A 20,339-nucleotide genomic window follows, 5' to 3' on the forward strand; every position below is an offset into this window, starting at 1 on the left:
TTGGACCGTCCTGCCTGGTGTGGTGTTTGTGTGTGTGATGTTGGACCGCCCTGCCTGGTGGTATGTGTGTGTGTGTGTATGTGTGTGTGTGTGTGTGTGTGCGTGTGTGTGTGTGTGATGTTGGACTGCCCTGCCTGGTGGGGTGTGTGTGTGTGTGTGTGTGTGTGTGTGTGTGTGATGTTGGACCGCCCTGCCTGATGGTGTACCCGGGGATGGGTCAGGTGAGCAGTTTCTGCCTGGGCTGCACCAGAATTCCAGACTCCCAGCGGGGACACGGGTGTTCTGCCTAAACTAGTGGTACAAACAGCTCAGGGCCAGCAAGGTGGGGTGAGGGGAGCCCCCCAAAATCCCAGTACCCAAATGCCAGTCAAGGGCCAGCTCAGCCAGCGGGCCTCATGATGGCCATCCTCGCCCACGGCGTGGACACTTTCTGCACACGGCCATGGGGTTTCCTTTCTGGCGCCGGGGCTTGACACAACACAGCTTCAGGGGAGCCCCCAGGCAACCCCACCCGGGGCAAGTGCTGCTGTCAGATCACTAGCCATTCCCAGCCCTCGGGCCTGCTTACCCTCAGACTTATGTGTGGTGAGGGTGGCATGGGGCTGCCAGGACAACTGGGAAGGACAGGGACCTCTTGGCATGGGAGCAGCCCAGGACCACCCATGGGTGGGGACCCTCAGGCAGGGGTCTTTGGTTGTGAACAAGAATGAATTCCAGTCATACTTTTTAGGAAACGAATTTATTGGAAGGGTCTGACCCTTTCCTGTTGTCAGGGAAGACAGAACGAGGCCGAGGCCACAACTGGGCAGAGGCCGGCCTCACCACTGAGCCGGGCAGCGACAAGAAACCCACACCTGACGCGGGTCTGCCCTCGCTTCTTGCCACACCGGGCCATGGCCTGGGAGGACCAGGCTGGCCTTGCTGGGGTCACTGCCCACCTGTTGCTGGGGAGGCAGGGCTGGGTACTTGGGGAAAAGTCAAGACTTGAAGAAACAGCTGAGCTGCTGCCAGAAGGAGGACTGCATGCTGGGTGGCCAGCTGACCACGGACGCCACGGCAGGCTCAGGAGCAGGGGCTACGCAGCCATCAAGGGCAAGGAATCCAGGGGTGCAGGTGGCAGCGAGCGCTCAGGCTTTGGATGATCTTAAGGAGATCACTCAGCAGCTGAACTTCTGGGTGGAGGTGGGGCCACAGCAGGCTGGGTGGGAGCACGCGGGGCGGCAGAGGAGGGACACGCAGGAGGCCGGGCGGCAGCAGCTGGGCTGGCAGGAGGAGGCGGGGGCACAGCAGGAGGAGGCGGGGGCACAGCAGGAGGGGACGGGCACGCAGCAGGCAGGCCTGCACACGGGGCGGCAGAGCAGGGACATGGAGGAGGAGGGTCTGCAGCAGGAGGTGGTGCAGCAGGCTGGCTGGCAGCTAGACTGCTGGCAGCATGAAAAGGAGGACTCTGAGCAGACAGGCACACAGCACACGGTCTTGCAGCAGATGGACTTGCAGCAGATAGGCACACAGCAGGCCTGCTGACAGGGGGAGGAGGTACAACAAGCTGGCTGGCAGCTAGACTGCTGGCAGCATGAAGAGGAATCCTCAGAGCAGGTGGGCACACAGCAGACAGGTTTGCAGCAGACAGACTTGTAGCAGAGGGGCACACAGCAGGCCTGCTGGCAGGGGGAGGAGGTGCAGCAAGCTGGCTGGCAGCTAGACTGCTGGCAGCATGAGGGCATGCAGGAGCTGGTGCAGCCTGATTGGCAGGGGCTGGGCTCACAAGCTGCCTGGCAGCAGGGGCTGGACACACAGCTCACACAGTTAGACTGTTGGCAGCATGAAGAGGAGCCCTCAGAGCAGGTGGGCACGCAGCACACGGGCTTGCAGCAGACAGGCACAGAGCAGGCCTGCTGGCAGGAGGAGGAGGTACAACAAGCTGGCTGGCAGCCAGACTGCTGGCAGCACGAGGGCGTGCAGGAGCTGGTGCAGCCCGACTGGCAGGGGCTGGGCTCACAGGCCGCCTGGCAGCAGGGGCTGGACACACAGCTCACTGGGGTGCAGACCAGGGTCAGGCAGGGGGCCGGGGCACAGCAGCTGGGGGCGCAGCAGGGGGGCTCGCAGCAGCTCTCTGGGCAGTCGTCCACCTGCCAGGAGTCGGAGCAAGAGTCACAGGAGCCGGGCAGGCAGACGCGGCTGCCGTAGCTCAGGTTGCTGGAGCAGACGGACATGGTGGACGCGGCCATGCTGGGGTTGAGCTGGGGCAGATGGGAGTGAGTGGGTGAGTGTGTGTGTGTGTGTGAGTGTGTGTTAGGTGCTCTGGGCTGTCGGCTTTTATATCTCTCCCTGGCCTGTTGGTCCAGCAGGAGTGTAAACAGCTCCCGCCCCTTCCTTGTTTCTGCTGAAAACCTAGAGGATGCTTATTAGTGTGACTTTCTTGTTTAGTCCTAGGAGATGCCATTCAGTTTGTAAAGTCCTGAGTCTATATTTGGGTCTGTTGACGCATCCTCACCTAACTTGGCTCCAGAGCATAATACTGAGGTAGACAGGGGGCCTGTGCTGGCTGCAGGAGAGATCTGTCCGTCCTGCTCCCAGTGCCTGTGGGCCATCACCAGGGACTCTGCTTGTCTGGGTTGCTGTGGCTTCTGGAATTTATCAGGCCAGAAAAGCCCCAGTCATCACTGGCGTGAGGGTGGAATGCTTCTAGAAGTGACTCCCCATACTCCCTCTGGTGCCTGAAGTCCCCACAAGGGCTTTAGAGCAAGTGGCAAACAAGAGAGGATGGAGAGCGGAGTGAGCCCTTTCCCGTCAGGCTCACAGCGGTTCCTGGTGGGCTGTGCACCCCGTCTTCCATCTGGGCACTTAGGGAGGCCGAGGATCCTGTTTGGGGCCTCACATCTCCACTTGATTTTATCCCAAACACTGCAAACCTGTGAGTCTAACCCAGAACTCCCAATGCATCTTCCCTGCAGAAAGCACAGCCACTCGCCACAGCACAGCCGTGTGAACGCTGCAAGCACTGCTCTGCGCTGCAGTGTTTTTCCTGATTGCTAAGTGACTAAGTCTTGGTCACCCCAGCTGGACATCTCGCCTAGGTCTCCATTTCTCCTGCAAATAATATCCAGTTGGCCACCAGGTCTTTTTGGTTCTTTCTGCTCAATGTTTCTAGTGTTGCTGGATGCTTTTACTTCTCAAGCATTCATTCATTCACGATGCAGCGAATCTTCAATGTGCTGGAAATTGGACCAGGTGAGGAGAAGGCAAAGGTGCAGGAGGGCTAGCCCTGACTGTGGACCCCCACCAGGGAGGTGCTGGGCTGCCTGGTGCCTGAGCTGTCAGTGATGACCGGGCATGGCCCAGCACACAACACAGACTGGCTGATGAGAACGCTGTGAGCAGAGGCTCGTGAGACCCTAACGCTACACTTCCTGCAGGAGCAACGGCTCCATATTTGGTTATTCGGCGCTGGTAGAGATTGTACAGAACAGAACCTCTGGGAATAATGAGAATGGGCTGTGTGTGCATATACGGAAGAGCCAGGCAGACAGACGGAGAGAGACGGAGAGAAAGAACAGGAGAAAGTAGCTGCTTCCTGAGAAGGGAATTGGGCGACTGCTTGTGTTAACTTAAAAACATCACAAATCTGGCCAGGCGCAATGGCTCAGGCCTGTAATCCTAGAATGTTTGGGAGGTCAACGTGGGTGGATCACTTGAGTGAGGAGTTTGAGACCAGCCTGGCCAACATGATGAAACCCTGTCTCTACTAAAAATACAAAAATTAGCCAGGCATGGTGGGTTATGCCTGTAATCCCAGCTACTCAGAAGGCTGAGACAGGAGAATTGCTTGAACCAGGAGGTGGAGGCTGTAGTGAGCTGAGATTGTGCCACTGCACTCTAGTCTGGGCAGCAGAGTGAGATTCCATCTAAAAAAAAAAAAAAAAATCACTAATCTATAAGTTTGGAAAAAAAGAGGAGACTTTGTTTCTGGTCAAGGGGCACAGGCTGCAAGAAAGCCATCCCCAGGCTGGGAAGCCCAGCCTCTGCCCAAGACCACAGCCAGGAGGAGGCGCTTCAGGGCGGGAGGGCCTGGGCAGGAGCTCCATGCTGGCCAGGCTAGCTGAACACACATGTGCAACAGCTTATGGAAGAGCACTGAGTATTCATGAAGGAGGCACCGAACCAACATGCATGTAACATACGACCTGTTTTCACTCTGGGGTTGTGAGAAACACTCACCCGTCCAAATCCCAAGAATGGACTTAGAGGCATGAAGAACAGCAAGAGTGAGACTTTCATGGTGGTCTTGCAAGATGAGGTGTCTGATGGGCAGGCACAGCCAGCCCGGTTTCAACAAGCCATGTACCCCCAGTGCGCGGTCCCTCCCCAGTCCTCACGGCTGAGTACGGTGGGGTCGCAGACTTCCCGGACGGTCCCTCCCCGGTTCTCACGGCTGAGTACGGTGGGGTCGCAGACTTCCCCGACGGTCCCTCCCCGGTCCTCACGGCTGAGTACGGTGGGGTCGCAGACTTCCCGGACGCCACCTCAGTCTCCTTGTCCTCCTGTAAGGCTACGTCTTGTCCCCTTCCCCACTTCAAGTCTGGATTTTCCAATGGTGACAGTTTCTTTCCTTTTAATGGGTTCACCACCCCCCTTTCTCCGTCCCCTTTGACTTCCATGAGTCTTATCGCTCTTTCCAGATGTATGAGTACGTATGTATGTGTTTACACACACATATGTACATAACAGAACGAGGCGCTGTGTGGCTTTCCTGCCTCAGCCCTCACATGGTAAACACGTGTCCTTGCATGTTCTCCTCAGCGCCGTGCGTTCCTCCATGTTGCTGCCATCTTGTTGTTCAGAGTGCCCCAAGTCTGTACTATGTGGCTTGTCATGTCTGCAAGGGAGCTGCCGGGACTTGCCAGGGCCTGTTTTCTGAATATGGACCACTTAAAAAGTACTTCTTGGCTGGGCACAGTGGCTCATGCCTGTAATCACAGCACTTTGGGAGGCTGAGGGGAGATGGAGACCATGCTGACCAACATGGTAAAACCCTGTCTCTACTAAAAATACAAAAACTAGCTGGGCGTGGCAGCTGGCACCTGTAATCTCAGCTACTCGGGAGGCTGAGGCAGGGGAATTGCTTGACCCTGGGAGACGGAGGTTGCAGTGAGCCAAGATTGCACTACTGCACTGCAGCCTGGGTGACAGAGCAAGCCTCCATCTAAAAAAAAAAAAGTACTTCTTATAGGGTGGAGCCTTCACATGTGAATGTGTCGCAGTGATGCCCTAAACGTCAGAGGTCTCCTCGGGACACGAAGGCGCTCAAGTGCGCAGCCTCTAAACCGGCCAGAGCCGGTCCACGGTGGGGGTCCCTTATCAGCGGGAGGCTCCTGAAGTCAGTCTCCCGCCCAGTCAGAGCTGTGGTCACGGCAGTGGAACGGGGTCTGCGGGTGGATGAGCTGCAGGCGTTTGAATCTTGCTCATCGGGGGGCCAGTGCGTGTGTAGCCGCTGGAGGAAAAGCAGCCGCTGTGGCGGTGGTGAGGGCAGAGTCCGTCCTCTAGGTGTGGGGCACGCGGCTCCACCCTTGCCTGCCGTGCCTGAGGTCCTGTCTGTAATTTGGTATCTTATTGCCACAGTGTGCTCTGTAGGTCTTACGGTCTCTATTTTAACTTTAGTGCTGGGCAGTGGTTGTAGCTAAACCTAAAGGTGGGGGGGCGGGTAGCCAGGCATGTCTGACCGCCCTTCCTGACATGCCAGGAATGCAGTTTTTCAGGGGTCTCCATGGCCAAGCCGGGGTCCATTAGGCAGCTAAGGGGCTTAGGATTTTATGTTTAGTTTACAGCGGCGGCGATGGTGTCACAGTGAGATCAACTTCTCATGGACCCGTTTTGTGTCTTCTGTGCTGGTTCTTTGGATAGGTGCCCCTTAATTTTAAGGTGGTGACACCGAGAGGCCTGGCACGGGGCTTGGAAGACAGGGCTGGGAAATGGGCCCAGCAGGAGTTCTGGGCGGGGGCTGACAGGTGCCTCGGAGAAGCAGAGCACAAATGGCAGCCTCCCTGGGAAGGGACGAGGGCTGCTGACCACCCGCACCCAGCACGGCCACTCCGCGGGTCTGGAACCCAAGACCACAGCCCAGGAGGTGGTCATGCTGCCCAGGCTGGAAGGGGCTGAGTGCGTCCTTCCCCTGGAACACACAGGTCCTGTCGCCTCTGAAACACAAGGACAGGTGGGCACAGAACAGGGCAGGAGGCGCAGAGGCCGTGGGCGTGGGAAGTCATCCAGAGCTCAGGGCTGGGAGGTCTGGGCGCAGTTTACAGCTGCCCACACCCCCAATGCCATGGCTCTGGGCAGGTCACTGAAGGCTCCTGCCCCCCAGGTTGTCCCTCATAAGATGGCCACAGTCCTGGGTCCTGCCATGGAGGAAGGACCAGGCTGGATGAGGAGTTTGTACCACAAGAACACTTCCTAAGGCCGGCTTCCTGCACAGGAAGTCTGTGCCCGGGGGCTGCTGGGGCCAGGGCTGCATGATGCCCCTGCCTGCGGCTCTTCCAGACCCCAGAACCCAGTGGGACCAGGCCCACCCCAACTCCTGCCCCGAGAGATCCACATGGGGCAGGACACAGCACAGACGTGATGGGAGGTTTATGGGCTGGGCCAGATCACAGGCAAACGCACACCCCTAATCCTGGCACTGCAGCTCTCAGCGGCACGGAAGGGGACGCTGTGGACCTGGGGACAGCAAGGCTGGAGGGAACAAAAGCCCGAGAGCCTCAGCACCTCATAGGCTCACTCCCTCCCCCACTCACACCTCCCCTACACACCTCTCTCCTACTCACCCCTCCCCTACTCACCCCTCCCCTATACACCCCTCCCCTGCTTACCCCTCCCTGCTCACCCCTCCCCCACCCCGCCCCACTCACCCCTCCTCCACTCACTCCTCCCCCACTCGCCCCTCACCCACTCCCTCACACCTCCACCAGTTCAACTCCAGCATGGCAGTGTGGCCCCCAGGCCCATCTCAGGGAAGCCGCCTCTGGAACCAAGGCCAGGAGTTTTGGGACAATGTGGACCCTGGCAGCAGCTCTGGGCCCCTGAGACACATTCACCCTCCCCAGCTCTGTGGCTGCCCCACAGGACTGCTGGAGCCCCCCCAGGGCCTGGCTCCGCTCAGCAGCCTCACCCCTCTTGCTACCCCTGGGGAGACCAGCTATGGACAGAGTGCCTGTCCCTGCAGCCCTGGTCTCCTCCACAATGACACATGGGACCACACCCTCCTCCAGGACGCCAGCCCAGCAGCCTGGGGTTGTCACGGGATTCTTGAATACCCATTGCTCAGGCATTGCTGGTGAGAGCACAGATGGGCAGGGGCCATGGCACCACTAACCAAGCCTGCCGGCCCTCCTGCTCCATGTGGCCTCACGTAGAGATTCAGGGTCCCGGCTCCCTCCTGATCCGGTGGTCCTGGACACTTACCCCGAGGACCTTGTCCGCACACCCCCAGCCTCCCAGGTCTCTCCCAGACAGCCCTCAACTCTGCCTGGTAAGAGCCGCCACACTCTCCACCAGGTCGCTGTGTGCATTTGAGTGCCAGCTCCGAGTCCTGCCCCAGCAAATGACCCCTGCATGTCAATGCCAGAGGCCGCAAGCCCCAGCACCAGGACCTCCCAGAGTCCCACCCCACGGAGCTCACTGTGCTCAGCACAGCCACCTCCCTCGCTCCCCTCGAGGCAGACCACCCAGGACAGCCAGCAGCGGCCGTCCCCAGGGCCGGGGCCAAACGGACAAAGCCTTGTCCACCTCGTTGGAAGCAAAGCCAGGTCCCCATGAAGGGACAAATGAGGGCCTCCAGGGACAGAGATGTTTGCTTCCTGCCCTGGTTTGCGGGGCGGCTGGTGGGGGCTGAGGCTTCATCCTAGGGCTCCGGTGCCATCCTGGGGAGGGGCTTCCCACACATGCATGTGTGAGCCCCCCTCACTGTGCCCACTGCTGGCCACAGGGTCAGAGCACAGAGCCACATGGAGGGCCCGGGGCTCGCTCTCTGACCTCCTCCACGTTGTCACTGACCCCCACCTGCCATTGTCCGAGGCACCGACAGGACCCGGCCGAGCCTGTCTGGCCATCCCCAGGAAGGACATCTCTGCTGGGGGTGGGGGCAGGTCTCAGCTCTGACCCCTGCTCTGGGTTCCCATTCGATGTGTCTTCTGCCTCACCAGAGCTTCAACTTCCAGTGAAAACACCTTGGAAAACAGTTCCTCAAAATGGTCACTCACTGTGTGACCCTGTGACCCTGCCAGTCCAGTTCTAGCAGATTTGTGGGCCATGTACACAGCAGCACTGACAGTAGCCAAGAAGTGGAAAAATCCCAAATGTCCATCAGAAGATGAATGGACAAGCAAAACACAGCCCATCCACACAACCAAAATGTGGCCCATTTCTATGGGGAATATTATTAAGCCATGAAAAGGGCAGAAATACTGACACAGGCTACAACGTGCATGACCCTTGAAAGCATGAGGGGCTGCGTGTGGTGGGATTCCATTTGTTTTATTTTTATTTTTATTTCTATAGGTTATTGGGGAACAAGTGGTGTTTAGTTTTATGGGTAAGTTATTTAGTGTTGATTTGTGAGATTCTGGTGCACCCATCATCTGAGCAGTATACACTGCACCCCCTTTGTACTCTTTTATCCCTCACTCACTTCACACCCTTTCCCCCGAGTCCCCAAAGACCACTGTGTCACTCTTAGGCCTTTGCATCCTCATAGCTTAGCTCCCATTTGTGAGCGAGAACTTACAATGTTTGGTTTTCCATTCCTGAGTTACTTCTCTTAGAATAATAGTCTCTGATCTCATCCAGGTCACTTTTAGCATCTTGAAATATAAGTATGTAGAAAAATATGCATTTCTTATAAAATGCAGCTGGCACAGAGGGTATAAGGAATAAAGAGATGAAGAAGTCACCACGCCCATTCGATTAATGAGGCTGCCAGAGACAGCTGTGGGAAAAGTCAAGCGACTTATCATACAGGCCCCAGGGCTTGTCCCAGCAGCCATGTCACCCCTCCCACATCCCACTGATTCAGGACCACCTCCCTTCCTGTCACCCACCCACGAAGCACGCACTCTTCAGGGAGCTGTGTGACGGCACGGAGCCATCTCTGGCTGCGAGGGAAAGGAGTGAGGGCCCCTGGCTGCTGCATTCGCCGCTGGCCAGCTGTCTTCTTTCAAGGTTACTTATCTTCTCAGCATTTGCGCATCTGCCGAACTGGGCTGCAGAGCCGCCCCTCACACTGAGCTGATGTGGAGGCCACACCTGTGCTGTGCGTGTCTGTACAGCAGGCCACACCTGCTAACACGACGTCATCCTCGCCTTCTGGCTTTCCTGTCATTTCCTGAAAGCAGCATCAAGTCCTTCAGTCCCAGAAGGTGGGCTAAGCACACAGCTCTTGCACAACCTCTACTAATAATCACTGAAAGAATGTTTAAAGAGTTGTAAAACTGAAATCAAAATTGTCTAACAAACAGTGAGGCTCTTCAAAATCCTTTATATATTTGTGGAAAAGAGAAACAGATGCAAACAAATTAGGGTGTAAACTGGATCAGGACCCCGGTGCCCTACAAGAAAATAGTCTTTTATTCAGAAAATCAAATGAACGGCCACCAATGAGCAGAGCTTAACTGATGTCCAGTGAAACGAGGGAAAATGTTTAAATGCTCAGCATAACATCATTTCAGTGAGACAAAAATGTATTTCATTCATCATAAGACAAAATCGAAGTCACAAAAGGAAAAACCTCAAGAGATAAAAATTATTTTTAAGAGTGCAAAACACTTCCTGAGTCTTCACGTTGAACGGCTCAATGAATTCTAACCACAGAAAGTAAAATAATGCATAAGCATAGAAACGAAACAAGAATAAAAAGAAAACGAAATGTTCCTGTAGGGTCCAGCCCTACAGGGTCCTGTGAACCCCTCTATACAGGTGTGAAGACAAGAAAATGTGGAAATAAAAGACACAAGACACCAAGAAAGAGAAAACAGAGTTTGGGGCCGGAGGTCCACTGCCAACCAAAGCGTGGAGACCTGCAGTGGCCCCGAGTACCTGGACACTCTGACTTTTATCGAATACAAAGCAGGGGGCAGGGAAGGTAGGGTGAGGTAATGGTGGTCAGCGATGGGGTCAGGTAAATCACGTGTCTTGGAGATAGGTGCCCAGGACTTTCAAGTAGCCGAGACGAGGAGAAAACCTAATGTGGCAGCACTTTTCTCATACTTGTCAAGAAAGAACAAAGACATTAAGATTTATGTTACTATTATTGATTTTATCCTTTAAGAAAAAGACGGACCACGTGCAAAAGTGGAACATAAGAGTGGACATGGAACGTGACCACTGAAGCACAGCATCACATAGAGACAGTTAAGCCCCTGGATGTCTGTGGGCCTCCCTGACAGCCATCAGGCCTACTGCAAGAGCTTGGAGAAGCGAATTTTTCTACTAACTTCCCCAAGGAAGGAGACATCTCAGATGTTTTGGATGTCTCTTTCCCTAGCTGGCTAAACAGCAGGCACTTTTCCAGTGCTGGCACTGCCACACAGCTGAGGCGCCCTCCCGCAGCCCTTATGTGGGCGTGACAGAGGGCTTAGAGCATTTTGCCTTTGGATCACTTTGTTCACAATGTCACCTCAGTTCCATGCTTCATAACCAGATAATCATTAGTAAAATTAAAAGGTTATATTGAGTAATATGCTTTTGTGATTACATATGAATAACTCTGTGATTATTTATGCTTATATATAGGAATAACTATGTAACTCTATCTCTAATTCTTTTCTAGTTCTGTATTCACATGGGAACAGGCTGAAGCTTCATACCCTTGCCTCAGCACTTGCAGGTTCTCCCATGGGGTCTCCTACCCATGTGTTCCCAGAGAGTTAAAAAAAGGAGAGAGAAAGAGAGACAAATGATAAAAAATGACAAATGACCAGCCTCCGTCTCTCATCAGCTACACTGGACACCACAGAAAATGGTGACATGTGTTCATTTTGAGAAAACATATGTTTTTGTTATTATTTATAATAATTCTGCTATAAAACTAGAATTATATACCCAGCTAAACTATCACGTAAGTGTGAGGGTAAAGTTGAGTACATTTTCAGACAAGCAAGAAATCTTAAAATGTATGTCCTAAAATCACCATATATGAAAAAGTACTTGATGTGTCACCATGACGAAATAAAAATGGAGAAAACCCAGAGTGCTGCTTCAAATAAAACAGAGAGGCCTCTGAAGTTAGCATGGAAAAGCTGAGGAGGTGAAGATAAAGCTCAGATCCACCAGATACTGAATCTCTCAGTAGTCTCCCTACAAGGCATGAGGGGCTGAAGGGACGGCCACTTAGTTTCCTCATACCCTCTGTGCCAGCTGCATTTTATAAGAAATTCATATTTTTCTGCATACTTATATTTTAAGATGCTAAAAGTAATAAAATATGTCTAATCAGTCAAAACACAGGATAGGTGAATCTAGAATTCCTCCCTTTGGAGAAGTCTTCATCCCTAAAACCTCTATTCAACAAAAACTTGCTTGAAATATTTTCCACCACATTTCTGGGGCTAAAATAAAAACTGATGAAGAAAGAGAGCCCTGCAACATACACACAAATTTAATGAGGGAAAAACAAACAGATAAACCAGCATGAATGAAGCATCTCCAGCCACCAGCTCTAAACACCAACAAGGAAGAGAAGCTTGTGGAGCCTTCTGTCTGGACAACACATGCCAGAGAGGGGTATAAAAGCCCCACAGCCCAGAGCTCCTCATTCACTCACCCACCCACCCACACACTCACACCTCCCCGCCCCAGCTCACCTCCTCCACACCCCAGCATGGCCGCGTCCACCATGTCCGTCTGCTCCAGCGCTTGCTCCGACTCCTGGCAGGTGGATGACTGCCCAGAGAGCTGCTGCGAGCCCCCCTGCTGCGCCCCCAGCTGCTGCACCCCAGCCCCCTGCCTGACCCTGGTCTGCACCCCAGTGAGCTGTGTGTCCAGCCCCTGCTGCCAGGCGGCCTGTGAGCCCAGCCCCTGCGAATCAGGCTGCACCAGCTCCTGCACGCCCTCGTGCTGCCAGCAGTCTAGCTGCCAGCCGGCTTGCTGCACCTCCTCCCCCTGCCAGCAGGCCTGCTGTGTGCCCGTCTGCTGTAAGCCTGTCTGCTGCAAGCCCGTGTGCTGCGTGCCCACCTGCTCTGAGGGCTCCTCTTCATGCTGCCAACAGTCTAGCTGCCAGCCGGCTTGCTGCACCTCCTCCCCCTGCCAGCAGGCCTGCTGTGTGCCCGTCTGCTGCAAGCCTGTGTGCTGCGGGCCCACTTGCTGTGAGTCTTCGTCATGCTGTCAGCAGTCTAGCTGCCAGCCAGCTTGCTGCACCTCCTCCCCGTGCCAGGAGGCCTGCTGTGTGCCCATCTGCTGCAAGCCTGTCTGCTGTGTGCCTGTTTGCCGCAAGCCTGTGAGCTGTGTGCCTGTCTGCTCTGGGGCTTCCTCTTTGTGCTGCCAGCAGTCTAGCTGCCAGCCGGCTTGCTGCACCACCTCCTGCTGCAGACCCTCCTCCTCCGTGTCCCTGCTCTGCCGCCCCGTGTGCAGGCCTGCCTGCTGCGTGCCCGTCCCCTCCTGCTGTGCCCCCACCTCCTCCTGCTGTGCCCCCTCCTCCTCCTGCCAGTCCAGCTGCCGCCGCCCGGCCTCCTGCGTGTCCCTCCTCTGCCGTCCCGCGTGCTCCTGCCCAGCCTGCTGAGGACTTGGCTCAAGCTAGGAGTTGACCTGTTGCTGGGCACATCCCCCAGGGCCTGCTGGTCCTGACTCAGGTTAGGAGGTTGCCCGGATCTGGGACAGGTTCCCATGTCTCCACTGTGCTGAGGTGACGACCCTCCTTGCTCCCAGAAGCCCCATCCTCGCTGCTCCCCAGCTGCTGCCTCCCAGCACTTGCACACCTGCCTGCTGGGCCCCCGTCCTCCCTCCCAGCTTCTCTGCCCCAGGTCATTTGGCCTCAACTTGAGCCTGTCAGCACCTCCTCCTGCTCCCAATAAACTCTCCTTGGCCACCTGATTCTCTTCTCCTGTGTGCTCCTGGTGGGGGGACACATGGTTTGAGCTGACATCGGTCTCCTCCAGCCATGACTGTTTCCAGGAATGAGTGACTTAACCTAGAAGTCACAGGGGACAGTGGCCTAACTCCTCCAGGGGGTCACCAGGTGGGACTCACGGCCACACCAGGAAGGCTCAGTCCCGGCTCAGCCCCTGTGCCTGGGTCTTCCTGAGCCTTCTCATTCGCTGCCCTGCACTGGGCTGTGGGGCTCTCCAGACCCCAGGACCGTTGCACCCACTGTCCCACCTGGGTGAGCCTACCCTGTAGAGTCAGCTGCTGGGAAGCTGGCCTGGGGTCCCCGCACCACAGCCTCCGGGCCTGGTCACCCTCCCTGTGTGCCACCCCCTAAGGTTCTGCCCATTTAGCAGAAACTTGAGGGGAGAGTGAGAGGCGGCTGCACTTGCGTGGGAGATAGGGGGCTCGGTGGGACAAGAGCATCATGGAGGGGTGGAGGAACACACAGGATTCCTGAAACCCGGCACTGCCCCAGGTCCTCCTCTGGGACACCAGGTTCCTCATGGGCTTTTGGGACCCAGAGTCCACACCTGCAGGGCTGTGCATCAGGTCCCTCTGATGTGAGGGTGACATGGGTGACCCTGGAGGGCACAGGTGAACCAGGCCCTGCTAATTCCTGGGGATTTTCTAGGAGGAGGCCTTCCAGGGGCTTCGGTGTGGCCGGAAGTGTTTCAGTAAGTGGGCACTGTCCCCAGCGGGAAAAGGTCGATGTTCAGTTCCCCTTCCTGCCAGCCCATCTCAGGCATGGCTGTTCCCTCACAAGCTCCTCTCTCATCCCAGAGGCCCATGTCCATGGCCAGAGCCCACAAAGGAAGCTCCTGCCACCCGTGAGGCCTCAGCTTCCATCCCCTAATCCCTAGCAGCCTCGCCAATGCTGCGTCTCCCCCACCCTCACCACAGTTTTCTGGAAAAGTTTGTGTTAAACTGGTATTATTTCTTCCCTAAATGCTTGGTAGAATTCAATAGCAAAGGCATTTTGGATTGGCATTTTCTCTGTGGCAAAGGTTTTAATTATGAATCCAATCTCTTCAATCGAAGAGATGAGCTATCTGTTTCTTCTTGTATCCCTTTTTATAAATTATTTCTAATCATTTGACTATTTCATCTAAGTTGTTGAATGTATTGACATAGAGTTGTTTATATTATTTATTTGGTCTCCTTTTAATATCTATAGATTCTGTAGTGGTAATCTTTTATTCATTTCTGATGCATTAGTGTGTTTTCATGCTGCTAATAAAGACATACCCAAGACTGGGCAATTTACAAAAGAAAGAGGTTTAATGGACTCACAGTTCCACATGGCTGGGGAGGCCTCACAATCATGGCAGAAGGTGAAAGGCACATTTCACATGGCAGCAGGCAAGAGAAGAGCTTGTGCAGGGAAGCTCCCCTTCTCAAAACCATCAGATCTCATGAGACATATTCACTATCACGAAAACAGCATGGGAAAGACCCGCCCCCATGATTCAGTTACCTCCCACCAGGTCCCTCCCACAGCACGTGGAAATTCAAGATGAGAATTCAAGACACAGCCAAACCACAATAACTGGTATTGGTAATTTATATGTTCTCTTGTTTTATAATAGTAAAGCTAGAAATTTGCCAATTTCATTGATTTATTAAAAACACTAGGTTTGGTTTATTTCCGTTTGTCTGCTTTGTATTTGGTAGGTGAAATGGTGGATGTGTGTCCCCTCCAAATCTCATGTTCAAAGGCGATCCCGTGTTGGAGGTGGGGCCTGGTGGGGGTGATTGGGTCATGGGAACAACGGTTCCCTCATGAATGGCGTGGTGCCCTCCCCACAGTAATAAGTGAAGTCTCATTCTGTTTCTTCATGGAGAGCTGGTTGTTTACAAGAGCCTGGCACTCCCTCCTCTCTGTCTCTCTTGCTCCCTTTATACCATGTGGTAACTGCTCCCCACCCACCTTCCACCATGAGTAAAGCTTCGTGAGGCCTCAGGAGAAGCCGAGCAGGTGCCATGCTTGTACAGCCTGCAGAACCGGGAGCCAGATAACCGTGGGCCTTTCCTTAGAAAGTGCCCAGTCTCAGGTATTCCTTTACAGCAGTGCAAAATGGATGAACACAGTCGAGTTTTTAAGTTCTTGATTATTTTATTCTTTCTAGTTATTTTGGGGTTCAACATATGCTTCTTTAGCTTCTTAAGACGGAAGCTTAGATAATTGATTTTAGGCCTTCTTCTCTAGTAAAGCAAATTACTATACATTTTTCTCTACATGCTTTGTTAGTTGCATCCCACAAATACTGATATGTGGTGATTTCATTTTCATTTTATTCAAGATATTTCATAACTTCCACTGTGATTTATACTTTTACTCATAGATCTTAAAGTGTGCTGTTTAATTTCAAGTGTATGACAGTTTTCTAAATGTCTTTCTGTTAATGATTTCCAATTCTGTGTGGTCAAGCAGCATACTCAGCCCTCCTGTCATTTCAGCTCTCCTAGGATGCTGAGACTTGCTCTCAGGCCTCTTCAGTGGTTTATGTTGGTACATGTTCTGTGTGCACTTTAAACAATATGCATCTTGCGGTTGTTGGATGGTATATTGTATAAACATCCATTAAGTCAGCTTGGTTTATAATGGTTTCTCAACTTTTCTATACACCTCATAGAAAACTACTTTCTGAAGAGTAAGTTTTGGTAAAGACGCAAAGGACCTCAACCAGGAGTGACCTCAGCTCATGTGATGGGGAACAGCACTGTAGTTTAATGAAAGCTCTTCCACAGAATCTCCCTTCTCTGGAGTTAACAGAATCTCCCTTCTCTGGAGTTATTTTTAACTCTCTGGTTCCGTGGGTTGCAATCAACACACTGAGTTGTGTTGCTGAAAACCATGGGCACGTTCACCCATGAGGGGCACACCCTCATCCTCTCTGGGCCATATGTGTGTTTATTCAACCCTGAGCTGCATGCTCTCACCCACCCTGGGACGTCCATGTGTTTATTCACTTGTGAGCTGCATGTTCTCACCCAACCTGGAACATTTGTGTGTGTGTTCACCTGTGAGCTGCACACCCTCACCCACCCTGGGACATCAGTGTGTGTATTCACCCATGAGGGGCACATCCTCACCCACCGTAGGGGCATCTGTGTGTTTATTCACTTGTGAGCTGCATGCCCTCACACACCCTAGGACATCTGTGTGTGTGTTCACTCGTGAGGCACGCCCTCCCTTTCACCCTGGAACTGTGACTTTGTGTGGCCGGTGCTCTGGGTCTGTCCTCCACAACTCCACCTCCGCTGCAGCTGAGTTCCTGGGTCACTCTCTGACAGCTGTGCAGGGAAATTCTTTCTGATCTTATCACCATTGCTTTATGAATATGTGTTGTAATCATTGGAATAGTTAGCACTTCCTCCAGTGGTTACAACACATCATTATTCCAAATACAATTTTTAAAGATTTCTTAAAATGCCCAAAAGTCCTCAGACTGTCCAGCTCTGGCCAGTCCACTGGCCCCGTGTGGTTATAACGTGCTCTGTGTGTCATTCTTGCCACTCCATTTGGAAAACCGAAAGAGCAAGTCCTACTTCTTGGACCTTAGAGGGGCCAGAGGGGTTGAGGATACGATTTTGCTCGCACAGGGCAGAAGTAACAGCAATCTGATTCCAATCACCAGCCTGTGTCTTCCCCCACCATTCCAATTGCCACCTTCGCCCACCCTGGGACATCTGTGCGTTCCTTTTTTTTTTTTTTTTCTTTTTGTGGAATTCACCATAAAGAGGACAGAAAGAAATCTGTTTGCATCGTCTCAGCCCCTAGATTTTTTCACTTTCTTTTGCATGTTAAGGCTTTCTTCTCGGCACCAGAAAAAAAGAAAACACTAGCAAATGTCTAATTAAACCGAAGCATTTTATGTTTGCCAGTACAATTTGAATCTTCTTGCTGTAGTTCATAAGTAATTTTCACTAAAAGTATTATGTTTTTAAAAAGATGTGTCTTGAAAATGGAAAACATTTTTGCAATATGTAAAAATTTACTTAGAAAAGTACTAAGTAAAATTATTTTACTTAGAAAACTACTAAGTAAAAGTACTAAGTAAAATTATTATTATTTTTTTGCCCATTAGTTGACGTAAATTCTTGATTATGTTATTTTTTTTTCTAAAAAAAAAAAAGGAAGAAAGAAAGAAAAAAAAAAGAATGAAGGAGAGGAAGAAAGAGGAAGAGGAAGAAGGAGAGAGAGTGGGGGTGTTGCTTTATTGCCCAGGCTAGAATGTGTTCCTTCACCTGCCGATTCAATCGCCAGCCTGCTTTCCTCCCCCCATTCCAATCTTCAGCCTTCCTCCTCCGCCCCCATTCCAATCCCCAGCCTGTGTTCTCCCACCCATTTCCATTGCCAGCCTGCATCCCCCACCCCACATTCTAAGCTCCAGCCTGTGTTTCTCCCACCACGCCAGTATGTAGAAGCATTGTGGGTGATGTAGATGAAGACTGATTGTGAAGCTAAGAGGGCATTTGGACATGCTCTGGGCAAGCATGGCGCTAGAGGACACCATTCTTGATTTGACAGGTATGGTGCAGAAGAAGGAGAACTTAAAAAGCAAATCAGCGAAAAGAACTATTACGCAACTAATGACACAGAAGGGTTAGGGACAAACCCCAGGGCCCAAAGTGTCCAAAGGGCTGCAAGGCTCCCCCGCCCGAGTCCATCCAGCCTGGACCCCTGGGAGCCACACGCCCGTGGGCACAGGAAAACACTCAGGAGCCTGAAGGACAGCAAAGGGCTGTGTACAAAGGAGAAAAGGTACATGAACCTCACGGCCATGAGGTCCAGCCAAGGCATCCCATCAACACAGCAGGCAGCCAGCACCATTGCAGTCTCAGGGCTTTTATTGGTCAGTTTGAGGGCGCCCGAAGAAGGTTCTGGGGCTCTGAGTCAGGGGAACAGAGACCTCACGGATCAAGGCTGAGCTGACCCTCACGAGAGGTGGGAGATAAGGAGGGGAGGCCACTGTCATGGGAACTTTCTAGAACCACCCCCATCAAGAGGGCTGCAGCACTGAGTATAGACATTCAGTTCTTCCACTGTCCAGCTCAGTAGCAGACACTGGGAAATGGTCAAAGTACAGGAGCAATTCAGGACGTGATTATCATCTTTTAGGGGGGACCTGAGCCTGGCTGGCCCTGGGGGACATGCCCATCAGTTCCTGGGTTTCTGGCCTGAGAGGAGGCCTCAGCAGGCCAGGCGGGAGCACGCGGGGCGGCAGAGGAGGGACACGCAGGAGGCTGGACGGCAGCAGCTGGGCTGGCAGGAGGAGGCAGGGGCACAGCAGGAGGGGACAGGCACGGAGCAGGCAGGCCTGCACATGGGACGGCAGAGCAGGGACACGGAGGAGGAGGGTCTGCAGCAGGAGGTGGTACAGCAAGCCGGCTGGCAGCTAGACTGCTGGCAGCACAGAGAGGAAGCCCCAGAGCAGACGGGCACGCAGCAGACGGGCTTGCAGCAGATGGGCTTGCAGCAGATGGGCACACAGCAGGACTGCTGGCAGGGGGAGGTGGTGCAGCAGGCTGGCTGGCAGCTAGACTGCTGGCAGCATGAAGAGGAGCCCTCAGAGCAGGTGGGCACACAGCACACAGGCTTGCAGCAGACAGGCTTACAACAGACAGGCTTACAGCAGATGGGCACGCAGCAGGCCTGCTGGCAGGGGGAGGAGGTGCAGCAAGCTGGCTGGCATCTAGACTGCTGGCAGCATGAAGAGGAGCCCTCAGAGCAGGTGGGCACACAGCAGACAGACTTGCAGCAGACGGGCACACAGCAGGCCTGCTGGCAGGGGGAGGAGGTGCAGCAAGCCGCCTGGCAGCTAGACTGCTGGCAGCATGAGGGTGTGCAGGAGCTGGTGCAGCCTGATTGGCAGGGGCTGGGCTCACAGGCCACCTGGCAGCAGGGGCTGGACACACAGCTCACTGGGGTGCAGACCAGGGTCAGGCAGGGGGCCGAGGCGCAGCAGCTGGGGGCGCAGCAGGGGGGCTCGCAGCAGCTCTCTGGGCAGTCATCCACCTGCCAGGAGTCGGGGCTAGAGTCACAGGAGCCGGGCAGGCATACGCGGCTGCCATAGCTCAGGTCGCTGGAGCAGACGGACATGGTGGATGTGGCTGTGCTGGGAGTGGAGCTGGGGGAGATGGGAGTGAGTGGGTGAGGTAGTGAGTGAGGTGCTCGGGTGTGTGGGGTTTTATACTCTTCCCTGGTGTGTGTTGTCTGGACAGGAGGCTCAGAAGCCCTCTTTTCCTTGTTGGGGTGCACAGCCAGCTCTGGGAGGATAAACAGTAGTTGCGTTTTTGTTTCCCAAGCATTGTTGCTCAGTTTACAAAACTCTTGGAACTGGCCTGGGGCATATGTGTGTGTTTCAGACTCAGGAGGAAGAGCTGGGGTGCAGTTCAGGCTGTGTCGCCTGCTCCCCAGGCTCACGTGGAGAGTGGCGCAGTCTGACTGCGCTGGGATCTGGGGAGCAGGTGCCTGCGCCGGCTCTGCGGGGCCCTGGGTTTCTAGGCTGCTGAGCAAGATCACGAGCCTCTATGATTCCAAGGTTAGGGAGAGGTTCGTTTGGGTTCTAAATCATGATGATGTGAGTTGTGATTTTTATTCAGTAATGTTTCTTCCCTTGGGCTTCCGTGACAAACAGTACCACACACTGGCTGGTTACACGATAGAAACTCCATGTCTTAGAGATCGGGGTGTGGGCAAGGTGGGTTCCTTCTGAGGCTGCGAGGGCCGCTGTCACGTACTGCTCCCCTCACTGCCGGGGGCTGCTGCTATCTTTGGGGTGCTTGGCTTTCAGTGGCCTCACCTGAGCTCTGCCTTTATCTTCACACAGCTTCTCAGTGTCGTGTGTGTGTGTGTGTGTGTCCAAATCTCCCCTTTTTATAAGGACACCAAACATATTACAGTAGGGTCCATGCTAATAGCCTCCTCTAAACATGAGGACCTACAAAGACCCTATTTCCTTATAGGATCAGTCACATGTACTTTGGCACCTTTTGAGGAGCACAATTCAACCCACAGCTAGCAGACACGGGGGCAGAGCCCGGGACGGGGAGGCCAACATGGTACAGAACCCGGCATGAGGAGGTGGGAGTAGCAGGCATCCTCCTCGCCGACTGGGACCTGGGGCAGGTGGAGCATGGGGCACAGAGGGCAGCACAGGATGGCAGGTGCCCCACACTGGGCATTCAGCAGCCTTTGCTTGTGA

General features: G+C 53.8%; 5 protein-coding genes across 5 annotated transcripts in view; 2 read left to right on the forward strand and 3 right to left on the reverse strand.

The window, feature by feature from the left end:
- The window catches only part of PWP2 (PWP2 small subunit processome component), a 613,222-nt gene that overhangs the window by 178,188 nt on the left and 414,695 nt on the right, over positions 1-20,339 (reverse strand). The gene's annotated exons all lie outside the window — the stretch shown is intronic.
- The window catches only part of LOC116550575 (thrombospondin-type laminin G domain and EAR repeat-containing protein-like), a 94,208-nt gene that overhangs the window by 68,993 nt on the left and 4,876 nt on the right, over positions 1-20,339 (forward strand). The gene's annotated exons all lie outside the window — the stretch shown is intronic.
- LOC116550553 (keratin-associated protein 10-7-like) lies at positions 780-2,696 on the reverse strand. Its single transcript, XM_032276566.1, has one exon. The coding sequence runs from the start codon at positions 2,226-2,228 to the stop codon at positions 1,158-1,160; it is 1,071 nt and encodes a 356-aa protein (XP_032132457.1). The 5' UTR covers positions 2,229-2,696; the 3' UTR covers positions 780-1,157.
- On the forward strand, positions 11,759-13,077 carry LOC116550561 (keratin-associated protein 10-1). Its single transcript, XM_032276577.1, has one exon. The coding sequence runs from the start codon at positions 11,870-11,872 to the stop codon at positions 12,764-12,766; it is 897 nt and encodes a 298-aa protein (XP_032132468.1). The 5' UTR covers positions 11,759-11,869; the 3' UTR covers positions 12,767-13,077.
- Positions 17,957-19,478, reverse strand: LOC116550570 (keratin-associated protein 10-1-like). The gene has a single exon (XM_032276585.1). The coding sequence runs from the start codon at positions 19,232-19,234 to the stop codon at positions 18,326-18,328; it is 909 nt and encodes a 302-aa protein (XP_032132476.1). The 5' UTR covers positions 19,235-19,478; the 3' UTR covers positions 17,957-18,325.

The sequence above is a fragment of the Sapajus apella genome, unplaced genomic scaffold, assembly GCF_009761245.1.
Source record: "Sapajus apella isolate SASKATOON/1434 unplaced genomic scaffold, GSC_monkey_1.0 scaffold8, whole genome shotgun sequence".
In the NCBI taxonomy this organism is placed as follows: Eukaryota; Metazoa; Chordata; class Mammalia; order Primates; family Cebidae; genus Sapajus; species Sapajus apella.

Coding starts and splice junctions, on each gene's coding strand:
- LOC116550553 (XM_032276566.1), bottom strand. CDS start 2,228: ATGGCCGCGTCCACCATGTCCGTCTGCTCCAGCAACCTGAGCTACGGC.
- LOC116550561 (XM_032276577.1), top strand. CDS start 11,870: ATGGCCGCGTCCACCATGTCCGTCTGCTCCAGCGCTTGCTCCGACTCC.
- LOC116550570 (XM_032276585.1), bottom strand. CDS start 19,234: ATGTCCGTCTGCTCCAGCGACCTGAGCTATGGCAGCCGCGTATGCCTG.